This window comes from Rana temporaria, chromosome 2 (genome assembly GCF_905171775.1).
Source record: "Rana temporaria chromosome 2, aRanTem1.1, whole genome shotgun sequence".
NCBI classification, from domain to species: domain Eukaryota; kingdom Metazoa; phylum Chordata; class Amphibia; order Anura; family Ranidae; genus Rana; species Rana temporaria.
In genome coordinates, this window is record NC_053490.1 from 242,642,517 (window position 1) to 242,655,665 (window position 13,149).

At 41.4% G+C, this 13,149-nt stretch overlaps 1 protein-coding gene across 2 annotated transcripts in view; it reads left to right on the forward strand.

Annotated features, from left to right (window-relative positions):
* The window catches only part of ZZEF1 (zinc finger ZZ-type and EF-hand domain containing 1), a 300,633-nt gene that overhangs the window by 45,703 nt on the left and 241,781 nt on the right, over window positions 1-13,149 (forward strand). For both annotated transcript variants that reach the window (XM_040336714.1, XM_040336715.1), the window contains exons 7-9: window positions 5,764-5,880; window positions 5,960-6,138; window positions 10,614-10,712. In XM_040336714.1, the coding sequence (XP_040192648.1) occupies window positions 5,764-5,880; window positions 5,960-6,138; window positions 10,614-10,712 (395 nt within the window). The remainder of the gene's footprint in view (window positions 1-5,763; window positions 5,881-5,959; window positions 6,139-10,613; window positions 10,713-13,149) is intronic.

The window sequence follows — 13,149 nt, forward strand, 5'->3', positions numbered from 1 at the left end:
ATTTTTTATCCTGTAACTGTCTGTATGTCTTTCAATAAAAATTATGAATTTTAAAAATTTTTCTTATTTCCTTTTTTAATTGTTTATTGGTACCGCTAATAGTCCTATTGGCCCCCTATTCCCTTCTTGACTCTTTGGTTCGGGGACCTTAGACTCAAGTCCTTCATATATATATATATATTATATAAAATATATAATATAACTGTGGCTGACTACATGCGTTGCACAAAGTGCTGAAGTTGGTGCCTGTGCAGCACCCCAGCACCTAATTAACATTACAGGTAGTCTATTTGGCATGGGTAAACTCCAGATGCACTGCTTTTGTTGTGAGATTAGAAGACTGTAAATGAACGGAATAAAGAACCTGAAGTATGTGTGTCGGCGCACGTGAACAGTACCAGTCTCAGATGCAATATCTGCACAGAGGCAAGAAACTAGCCGATGGTGCTGTCTCAAATGACAAATCTATTTGAACTCTGAGCTATGTCTGCTCTCAAATGAGGGGCCAGTGCTTAATAAAAGGGGCAGTTGAGCACTGCTTGAGCTCCTTAAAGTGGAGTTCCACCCAAAAATGGAACTTCCACTTTTTGGAACCCTCCCCCCCCCCCTCTGGTGTCACATTTGGCACCTTTCAGGGGGGAGCAGATACCCATCTAATAGAGGTATTTGCTCCCACTTCCTGGCATAGATCACCTCTGTGATCTACGCCACTTCCAGTGCCTACTCTGTGCCCCAGCTGAATTCTGAGAGAAACACAGCTCCCAGATCACAGCGGGGACCAGCAAAGACGCGCAGCGCTACTCCCTCATGCGCAGTAGGAGTAGCGGGAAGTAAAGTCGCAACACTTCAATTTCTGATTCCCTCACCGATGAAGGTGGCGGGGGCAGCCGATCGGCCCCGGCTACCTACATTGCTGACACCATGGACAGGTAAGTGTCCATTTATTAAGTCAGCAGCTGCTGTATTTGTAGCTGCTGGCTTTTAATATTTTTTTTTGTAAGTGGGACCCATGCTTTAACCAAATGTCCCCCCCCCCCCGTCCCCCCCCACAAATGTCAAATTACATTAAATGTCCCCTTTAATGTCAATGACAGCTGGAAGTCTTTTGTGGTATTTGTGGATGAGGCTCTTTATCTTCTCAGATGGTAAAGCTGCCCATTCCTCTTGGCAAAAATCTTCCAGTTCCTGTAAATTCTTGAGCTGTCTTGCATGAACTGCATGTTTCAGATCTCCCCAGAGTGGCTCAATGATATTGAGGTCAGGAGACTGAGATGGCCACTCCAGAACCAGAAACTTCACTTTATTCTGCTGTAGCCAATGATGGGTCGACCTGGTCTTGTGTTTTAGATCATTGTCATGTTGGAATGTCCAAATACGTCCCATGCGCAGCTTTCTGGCTGATGAATGCAAATTTTCCTCCAGTATTTTTTTGATAACATACTGCATTCATCTTCTCATCAGTTTTGACCAAATTTCCTGTGCCTTTGTAGCTCACACATCCCCAAAACCGCAATTCACCTCTGTGTTTTACAGCAGGAATAGTGTACTTTTTATCTTGGGCCTTGTTGACTCCTCTCCAAATGTAGTGTTCATGGTTGTGGCCAAAAAGCTTAATTTTGTTCTCCAAATCACTTTGTGCCAGGAGGTTTGAGGCTTGTCTCAGCTGTTTGGGTTTATGACCGAAAGCAATACTTTTGACTGTAACTTTTAAGTTGTCGTATATCATGATTTGTCAACCACTTGTTTCACAACACAAGTTAAATAATAGATGGTTGATCCAGTGTTGTACTTTTGCTGTGCCCTTAATTTGAATTGACATTCAAGGCGCAGTGCATGTGTTTTTTAGCAAGCCACAACACATGCTGATGCACCACAGTGAGTTTGGATTGGGAGAGAGAAGTGGCACAGTGAACCAGTCAATTGTGTTGCAACATATATGTTCTAATAGGGTTCGGTCTGCTGCTTCTCCTTTCACTGTCCAGTCACATGCTGGCGGTAGGACAAAAACCTGTAAGTGCCACATGCAGTAGAAAAGTATCTGATCCTCCTGTTAACATGATGTATTAAAGAAGAATAATCTGCAAACATCCAGGTTCTTAACCTTGTCAGATTGTTAAAAGTGAAGTATGGGTTTGTTTTCCTCCATCATACATCGGTCTGATGCTGCATCTGTCCCCCGGTGCATTTACACTGAGAACTGAGTGATCGAACATCGCCGATGTTCTCATAGCTGTCAATCAGCAACCCTCTGCTCTGATCCTTCACACTCACTGGAGTGCTGAGCTGTGGAGGGGAGTGGCCGCCTCAGGTTCTCTGTGGTTGCTGAGAGGCTGAGACGAGTGTCAGTCAAGGCACCTGGTGGATTCAGACTTTATTGTCACAATGACACATTGCCTGGACTGATATAGGTGACGTCAGCAGAGAGTGAACTTCAGACCATTCTCTGCTGAAAAAGGGTCACATGAGTGCAAAACTAATTGCACTCCTGTGATCCATAGGAAAAGCCCAGTCAAATGAGCTTAGGCTGGACGACTTCTTTAATGTTTTCCACAATATAAGATCGGATCGTAGTGCGAACTATAAAAAGGTGCAGGGATCGGATCAGTGTGAACACCCATGCGATTTAATTTGTGCGGACCAAAAAGAAGGGTCCCGCACGATTTTGGTGTGAATGAGATGCGATTTCAGCCATACAGTTTGTATGGCTGAAATCGCATCGCACAGACATCACATGTGATGTGAACAGCAATGCAGTGCAAATTGCATGCAAATCGCATGCAATATCTGACATCGCACTAGTGTGAACCAGGCCTAAGTGAAGTATTTTTTAACAAAACAAAGGGAGCAGACGAGGCATAAGGTTGCAAAGAATGTATGGCCCAACCAATATTTGGTTGTATGGGGCCATTTCGGGGGTTAAAATCCCAACACATCTACCACCTACAATGGCTGTTTCCATTAAAACATGGCTTAAATTCTTGACCTCTTCTGAACTAACAGATCCCAGCATTGATATTAAGGTCCCTATCCAAGCTTTATACCTTCTTATTAGTCACATTCCAATTGCTTTCTGGCACAAAAAAGGCATTGATTATCTACAGGACTTTTACTCGAATGAATACATTAAATCCTTCCAATCTATTCAATCCGAATATGACCTGCCTCACATTAATTATTCTCAATATACACAAGTGGTACATTGTTTATATAACCCTTTCACGCCGACGGAACGCATATATGCGTCCTCGGCTTTCAGGGGTTATACCGGGATGATGCCTGCAGCCGCAGGCATCATCCCGGTACCGTTGTTTAGAGCCGGCGATCGGCTTTCCAAACATAACAACCGATGCGGCTAAAAGCCGCTCGGTTGTTATGCCGGAGGAGCGGGAGGGGACATCCCCCCCCTCCCGCCGCCTCTCGCCGCTCTGACCGGGCCTCCCGTCCCACCGGGAGACCCGATCCACGATCCGGCGCCTCCAGCGTCTCGGCGCGCTCTGAAACAAAGCCGTAAACGGCTTTGATTCAGTGTCCGCATCGAAACCACGGAAGCGGCGTCATGACGTCACTTCCGGGTTTCTCAGATGCCAATGGCGCCGGATTTAAAAAAGTACACAGTATTCAGAATCGCCGTTTTCGGCGATCTGAATACTTTGAAGTGCAAAGGAGGGCTCGGAGGTCTTTTAGACCCCCGATCCCTCCATAAAGAGTACCTGTCACGACCTATTGCTGTCACAAGGGATGTTTACATTCCTTGTGACAGCAATAAAAGTGATCAAAATGTAAAAAAAAAAAAAAAAAAAATTTAATGTTAGAAAAAATAAATAAATAAATAAGAAAACAAAAAAAAAAATTTTTAAAGCGCCCCCCCTCCCCGCGAGCTTGCGCAGCAAAGAAAGCGCATACGGAAGTCGCGCCCGCATATGAAAACGGTGTTCAAATAACACATGTGAGGTATCGCCGCGATCGTAAGAGCGAGAGCAATAATTATAGCACTAGGCCTACTCTGGAACTCTAACCTGGTAACCGTAAAAAAAGTTTAAAGCGTCGCCTATGGAGATTTTTAGTTACCGTAGTTTGTCGCCATTCCACGAGTGCGTGCAATTATAAAGCGTGTCATGCTTGGTATCTATTTACTCGGCATAACATCATCTTTCACATTATGCAAAAAAAATGGGCTAATTTTACTTTTTCATTTTTTTAAAATTCATGAAAGTAAATTTTTCCCAAAAAGTTGTGTTTAAAACACCGCCGCACAAATACCGTATGACATAAAATATTGCAACAATCGCCATTTTATTCTCTAGATTCTCTGCTAAAAATATATATATAATGTTTGGGGGTTCTAAGTAATTTTCTAGCCAAAAATATGGATTTTAACTTGTAAACACCAAATGTCATACATAGGCATAGGCATGAAAGGGATAAACTAGGCCATTTCTTTAAGCTCATTCACACTTCGGCTTGGTCCTATTTGACATCACCAGTACAACAAACAAGAGGCATTTCCTTATTCTATAATTTAATGCAACAAAAACGTACTTTCACTAAATCTTCTTCTCATCTACAGTGGGAAAAAGACCTTAAATGTTCCTTTACAGATAACCAATGGCATATAGCTTGCAAAGCCAATAAATCTGCTTCTAAGTGCACCTCCCTATGGGAATTATCTACCAAATTACTCTACGTTGGTATTATACTCCAGCAGTAATGTCCAAATTTAATTCCCAATCCCCCAACACGTGTTGGAGACTTTGTACGGCTAAAGGGGACATATTTCATATATTGTGGAGCTGCCCTAAGCTTAACAACTACTGGACAAAAATTTTCCAAACTATTTCTGATTTGACACAAACACAAGTAACACCCGATCCGGCATTGGCTCTGTTATCCCTGGGAATAGAAAAATTCCCAGCTAATCTACAAAGAATTGTAACTCATTTCCTCTTAGCGGCTAGACTATCTATTACTAGGAAATGGAAAGATTCTAATCCGCCATCTCCCGATGATGCTGTTGACCTTACCAACCTTCATAACTCCTATGAAAAAATACTGGCATCATCCTTAGGCTTACTTCATAAATATACGATCTATTGGGCTACTTGGAATCTCTGGTACGATACCCTGACATGATTTACTTCATTTAATTTAATACTAATATTTACTCTTTTTGTTTAGTTAACATTTCTTATGGAAGGATAGCCTCCCGGGCACTGTGAGTCCCCTCGGGGGTGTTCGGGAGTGTTCAATCCTCCCTTCTACGATTGAAATTAGATTTTTGTTTCAACATGAAGTATCACTAGGAATTCTCTACCTTATTTAAACAATATTGTATATACTCAACTTCCTAACTAGCATTGTATATGTGCAATCGAAGATGTATGCTATTTCACCTCTTGTATACTGTAAAAAAAAATTATTTTATTTGCTACTATTGTAAAATTTTGAATAATCCAATAAAAATATATTAAAAAAAAAAAAAAAAAAAAAAAAAAAAAAGGTTGCAAAGAATGCAGATGTGGAGAGGAGGCAGGGGCTGCATGTGCTCTGTGTCTGTAAAACCACCAACTCCTTTGTAAAATGTCATTCAGAAGTCTTTCTCCTTGCTTTTGTTCAGTTGGTGGGTAAGTTATCCGACTATGCAGCTTTACAACCCTGCTGATGATGCTTCTTAAATGCTGGTCTTTTTGCATGCTTTGTGACTTCAAAATTTAAGTCGTTTGTGAGTGTTTCTTCAAAATTGTTATTGTTTTATTTATTTTTTAGGAAGGCTTTACAACACATGATGCCTCTCTCTTTAACGCAAGGAACTGCCGAATTTCCGCATTTTTTATCACCAAATATTTTGGAAGAGGTGAATAGCTTTCTTATGAGAACTGCAAGGTAACTGACTTTTGACTAACTTCACTTTGAGAACAAAAGTTTATTTTAAAACTTATGGCATTTTGCTTTTCTTTTGCAGCTGCTGCACCACACCAGCGGTAGATTTAGATCTCTTGGCATTTGCTTTGGCCAGAGGGAGTATTGCTAAAGTAATCGCTTCTCTTTGTACGATTATGGACCATTTGGATTTACAGTACAAAGCTGCCTCCCTTATAGATTCAATGGAATCTGTTAGAATTAATCTTCTCTATAAATATGGTAATGTTCATTTTCTTTTTCTTTTTCTTTTTTTCTGTATTTATTCATGCCTATTTCGATTAGCATATACATTACAAGTGTTCATGCTGTCACATGTGTGCTTCATATGCATCTCTGCGCTTTAGTCAGGTAAAATTTTATATAATTTTTATATTATTTATTGGTGCCCTTCACTTGTATGCCATTAGACATTACTACAATAAACTCCTGTAATGAACTTTGGGGTTTTGTAAACGGAACGCTGACCTTTAACACACACTCTAACCTGTCTGTGTGTTTTATGTCGGTATTACATTGTATATCCCTGTTACATTGTATATCCCTGTATGTTAAGGTCGTTTAGGTGCCTATCTAATAGTTTTTTTTAGGAACAATGGTCTGGCAATTACTTGACTGAGCTCCTTAAGGATCCTTGGTTGGAAGCCATCTGGTCTCGCTGCCTTATTAATGTTAGGTTTTTCAAGTCTATTTCTAATTCTATCCTCTGTTAGCCATGAGGGTGCTTCTTATGATGTGTCATGAGGATAAACCTTGCAGTTTCCCTCGTAAAGACTGAGGAGAAAAATATATCCAATACCTTCGCCATCTCTCCATCCTTTTGTAACCAGATTCCCTTCATCATTCTTTATGGGTCCAATATGATCTGACCTCCCTCCTTTTACTATTTATATACTTAAAGAATTTCTTGGGATTTTTTTTACTCTCCTCCGATATGTGCTTTTCGCATTCTATCTTAGCCGCCCTGATTGCACCCTTACTTTTCTTATTGCATACTTTGTAAAGTTGGAATGCTGATGATGACCCCTCAGCCTTGTCGTTTTTGAAGGCCTTCTCCTTTGCTTTTGTATGCATTTTTACGTTGGAGTTAAGCCACCCAGGACTTATATTGGCTCTTTTAAATTTATTTCCCATTGGGATGCACTACGCTCTTAAAGCACACAGATTAATGTATTATTCCCCTTGCACTGTGTATTACTTACTACTTGGCCCCTTGAACTCTGCGTTGTATACTCCTCCTGTCCCCTGCACTCTGTTACTTTCTTCTGACTCTTGAACTCTGCATTACATACTACTGTCCCCATAGCTCCTCAGACCTTCCTTACTTTTTAATGGGGCCTTGCTAAGTTACCTCATTAACCACTTGCTTACTGGGCACATATACCCCCTTCCTGCCCAGGCGAAATTTCAGCTTTCAGCACTGCGCAGCTTTAAATTAAAATTGCGCGGTCGTGCGACGTGCCTCCCAAACAAAATTGACGTCCTTTTTTCCCCCACGAATAGAGCTTTCTTTTGGTGGTATTTGATCACCTCTGTGGTTTTTATTTTTTGCTCTATAAACAAAAAAAGCGACAATTATGAAAAAAAAATCTTTTTTACTTGTTGCTATAATAAATGTCCCATTTTTTTAAAAAAAAATAACTTTTTTTTCCCCCTCAGTTTAGGCCGATATGTATTCTACATATTTTTGGTAAAAAAAAAAAAAAAAAATCGCAATAAGCGTATAGTGATTGGTTTGCGCAAAAGTTATAGTGGCTCCAAAATAGGGGATAGAATTATGACTTTTTTTTTTTTTTTTACTAGTAATACGGCGATCTGCGAATTTTGTGAGGACTGCGATATTATGGCGGACACATCGGACACTTTTGACACATTTTTGGGACCATTCACATTAATACAGCGAACAGCGCTATAAAAACACACTGATTACTGTATAAATGTGACTGACACGGAAGGGGTTAACACTAGGGGGCGAGGAAGGGGTTAAATGTGGATCCTGGGAGTGATTCTTACTGTGGGGGGAGGGGACTGACTGGGGGAGGTGACCGATGCTCTGTCCCTATGTACAAGGGACACAGCATTAGTCTCCTCTCCCTGACAGGACGTGGAGCTCTGTGTTTACACACAGAGCTCCACGTCCCTGCTCTAAAACTGCCGATCGCGGGAACCTAGAGGACATTGTGGCCGCCAGGCACGCGCATCGGCATTGCGGTGATGCGCCTGGCGTGCGCGCCCCCCAGTGGCCGGAGGACCTGAGGCCGTAAAAAGACGGCCTCCCGGATTTATAGAGCCACCTTGAGGCTGTCTTTTTTACAGTGGCCGTAGTAGTTAAACAATATGCTTCACCATGGTGCTCTTTGGTCTCTGTACTGTATACATTTGTGTTCAGCTACTTAAATTTTTATGTGAGCTTTTCTTGATGCAATGCAATATGAGCTAGCTTCTGAGTATTGCATACAGCAGTCCATTATATATATATATATATAATTTATTTGAGAGGCAGTAAAAGCGTCATGAAAATTTAAAGGCTGTTAAAGGATTCCAGTGAGTCTGAGAGCAGGCAGTGTCTGCACACTGCTTAATTGACACTGACATTTTGGCTAAGTGAGAATACATACAAAGCAATTCCAAAAGAGGTAGTAATGCTGTGTAAAATCTACCTAGCAACCGAACGCAATGATTTGCAAATCTCATAAACCCATATTTTATTTACAATATAAAGTAGGAAACATATCGCATGTTTAAACTGAGGAAATGTACCATATTTGGGAAAAAGTTAATTTTGAAATTCACGGCAGTAACGGGTCAAAAAAAAAAGTTGGGACAGGGCAACAAAAAGCTGGCAAAGTAGATGGTACTAATAAGGAAGCTCTGAAATGCCATTAATTCTAATTGGATGCAAAATGTTAACAGGTCAGTAACCTGATTGGGTAATTAAATAAGCATCTTTGAAAGCCAGAGTTTCTCAGAATTAAAGATGGGGCAAAGTCTTTGCTATTTTACATTGAGGAACATTATTGTGAAACTGCTCCACATTTTTCAAATGCCGCTTTTAAGATTGGTGAAACTTTGCCCATCTTTACTTCTGAGACACTCTAAGGCTCTGTTTCCACTACTGCGAGTTGTGCGACTTAACACATGTTAAGTCGCATGACAAGTCAAAATCCATGTATTTCAATGGTCCTGTTCTAATTGGTGTGACTCAAGTCGTCGCGACTCAAAAAAGTTTTTAGTACTATTTTGTTCCGACTTGTGCGACTTGTTCTCACCAGTCGCATGACATCGCATAAAAAATCGCACTGCAAAGTCACACTGTAAATCGCGTGACTTTGGGGTTGCAATAGTGGAAACCTAACCCAACTGTCCAAGATGCTCTTTTTTATGCCCAATCATGTTACTGACCTGTTGCCATTTAACCTAATTGGCTGCAAAATATTCTTCCAGCTCTTTCTTGTTGATACCACTTACTTTGTCGGCTTTTTGTTGCCCTGTCCAAACTTCTTTGAGATGAGTTGCTGTCAAATTACCTATTTATTTCTTAAAATCTTCAATTTTGTCAGTTTAAACATTTTGATGTTTTTCGATTGTTAATACCATATTGGTTTATGAGATTGCAGATTGTGTTTTTATGTAGTTTTTACAGTGTTTTGAAATTGGGGTTCTACATCATCATCATCTACAGGACATAATGCCAAAAGATAAAAAGTTTGCCATGCTGTCCAAAAATTCAAGTCAAAGCTCTATCGGGAAGAATCCATATCTGAACATGATCCAGAAATGCCACCATCTTCTCTTGGTCAAAGCTCCTTTTTAAAAGGGTCTGCTTTAAACTGGACAACTGTTCTGTTTTCAGATCGAAATTTGCCATTTTTTTTGGCAACCATGGACATTGTGTGCTCAAGGCTAAGGAGGAGAGGGACCTTCCATCTTTTAGCACTCAATTCAAAGCCTGCACATCTGGAAAGGCACCGTCAATGCTCAGATATATCCAGGTTTTAGAGCAGCATAGGCTCCTATCCAGATGTTTTTTTCAGGGAAGGCCTTGCATACTTCTGCAGGACAATGAGAAAACATGCTTGTCACAGATGCAGTATGTAGTTTAGAAGTAGAAGGGTCCGATTGCTTAACTGGTCTGCCTGCTCTCCGGACCTTTCACCAATTGAAAATATTTTATGCATCTTGAGACAAAAAAAATAAGACCGAGGACCCAGGACTGTTGAGCAGTTCGAATCCTAGATTAGGCAAGAATAGGACAACATTCTTCTCCTAAAACTCAAGCAACTGGTCTCCTCAGTTCCCAAATGTTTACAGAGTGTTATTAAAAGAAGAGGAGCTGCTGCACATGTCCCTGCCCCACCTTTTTTTAATATTGCTGCCATCAATTTAAAAATTACCTTATTTTTTTTTCATAAAATGGTACATTTTCTCAGTTTAAAGATTTCATATACTTTGTTTTCTATTGTGAATAAAATATGGGTTTATGAGATTTGCATTCTGTTTTTATGTAGATTTTGACAGTGTCTGTACTTTTTCTGTGAATTTACATTAGAAGTTCTATATTTTTACTACTGCGTGGTGTCAAAATGAAGTGGAAACAAACACATTAGCTCTATTTTTATTGGCGTTTTCAGAAATGGTGAACAATTTGTTTTACTGTCTTATGCTTTGTTAATAATTCACATCCCTTATTATTCCAGGAAGACCACTGCAGTTTACTCTAATAGCGTGTGATGTCAAAGGCAAGGAGGATAAATCTGGACCAGAAAACTTGCTGGTGGAACCTTGGACAGGAGATGGTATGTGCAGCGTTTTACATTTGAATGTTGCTCTCAGAAATTAGTTTTTTTTCCCTTTTAGCTTTTTGCATGTTTTTTTTCGTAAAAAATCAAAATCTAAGAAATGATCTGTCTGCTGATCAGTTTTAAAATTACCACTTTGGTAACCCAGTGCTTACACAGGTGGTAGTAATTAGAATAGAGTTTTGGACTTAGGGGACCCCAAGGACCCAAAAGACCGAGAGTGGGGGGCAAGAGGACTATATCGGTACTGTATGGAGAGGTAAACTCAAAAAGTAATAAGGGTTAAGATATATATCAATTTATTAACATAGTATCAAAAAACAAACATAGTCATAAAACACATCAAAACAATAATACAGAGCAATGCATATCCTGCGGGACCAACCAGACAAGTCACCGGGCTACAGTAGTCCCCAAGGGGAGAGTCACGGTGAAAGAGGAGGACGCGCAAGACAGGGTCTCAACTAGTTTCGCGACTGAGTCGCTTGTCAGGAGAATTCTAAAAATAATACATAGTTGTTAGCGCAGAGGGCTAGATATACATATAAGTAGACATGCATAGGCCAATAGAGTGTCAACAAACAATTATTAAAATAACATACAGATATAAATAAACATTACTTAGGGGAACAATCGCTGTGTGGCTTACCTATGGAAAGAACACCAAATCGCTCGGAAGTCGCAGCCGACCGCAGGAAAAGCCTCCCCCGGCGACCAAGGGGGACAACTGCGGAGGTGGACCTGTTTGACTATATACATAGGTACATCGTAAGTGGGGATTGCAATTTTGTGTGACAAGGTGATAGTGGGGATGTGTCATCGGGAGAGTTGTGATTTTTTTTTTTTTATGATAATAAAGTAGGCGGAGAAACCCTAAACACCAGGGAAAGGGTGAATAGAAAAGTGGGGGGAGGGGGTGGGGAAAGGAGTGAAAAGTGAAGCATAGAAGGAAGAGGAGGGATGGAGGAAAAGGGGGCAAGAAAAAGGGGGGGGTATGAAAGAGAAGGGAAGGAGGAGGGGGAAGGGAAGTGGAGGGAAAGGGGGGGGGGAATGGGAAAGGGGAGGGGAAGAGAAAGGAACAGAAGAAAGGAAAAAGGGAAGAAAAAAGGCCAGAAGAACCACAAAAGTCAATAAAAAAAGAGGGGGGGGGGAGGGACAAAGGGGATAAAAAAAGCTAAGGAAAGTGTAATATTGGGATATACCTGTGTACAATTCAAAGTGAAGGTAAAAAGAAGAGGGCCCTAGGACCCAGTTGCAATGTGACAAATATGCGGCCAGTGGTTACAAAAGCCGCACAGTAATACTGTGTAGGATGTGGATACAGAGGTAGGGTCTCGCATACAGTCTCGCATATGAGATGCAACCTATGGGGAAGAAACAGGTATGGTAAGGGACAAGCAAAAGGCCAGAGACAAATTCAGTTTTAAAGCCTGCAATATGGCAGGCTCAGGTAAAATTTCCATCTACAGCCAATGAAGTGTGTCAAGATGTGGACTTGCTTGTTGCTGGATAGAGCAAGGGGGGAGTCCTAGGGCCTGGTGTCCAACACAACCGCTGCAGGAATTTATCCTGCTTAAATGTCCCCGACACAGTGACGTCATTGCGGTGCGCCGTGGCGATCGCGGCAATACGTCGCATGCGCACATTGCACTCAGGCTCGGCCATAGCCGCGCAAGTACAATGGCAAGTGCGGCCGAGCCTCTGGGTGGGGCTACGGTCGGACCAGGGCGGGCACAAGGTCGCCGATTGGGGGAAAGTCGCGGGAGGGCGCCCATCAAAGCGAGAGGGAGTAGGCAAAAGCAAAACAGCGCTGGTACACTTTGTAAACAAAACAATAATGCAAAAGAATTATACAGCATAAACATTATTAATGTCACAAGATTTAGATGGGCATATATATACCCTGTGTAGGAATTAATTGGTAAAGGGCATTTAACATAGAAATGCCACTAATAATGGGCAAGATGGATTCCTTAGTCCATCGACAATCTCCCCTTTTGCTCCCTAACTTCGGGGCAGCAGCCTCTTTTTGTACTAACTGTATTCTTTTTTTACTAGTTTTGTGTATTTTTGTGTAACTTGCCCATTATTAGGGGCATTTCTATGTTAAATGCCCTTTACCAATTAATTCCTACACAGGGTATATATATGCCCATCTAAATCTTGTGACATTTATTACTAATGTTTATGCTGTATAATTCGTTTGCATTATTGTTTTGTTTACAAAGTGTACCAGCGCTGTTTTGCTTTTGCCTACTCCCTCTCGCTTTGATGGGCGGCCTCCCGCGGCTTTCCCCCAATCGGCGACCTTTTGCCCGCCCTGGTCCGACCGTAGCCCCACACAGGGGCTCGGCCGCACTTGCCATTGTACTGGCGCGGCTATGGCTGAGCCTGAGTGCAATGTGCGCATGCGAGCGCGTCGTATTGCCGCGAT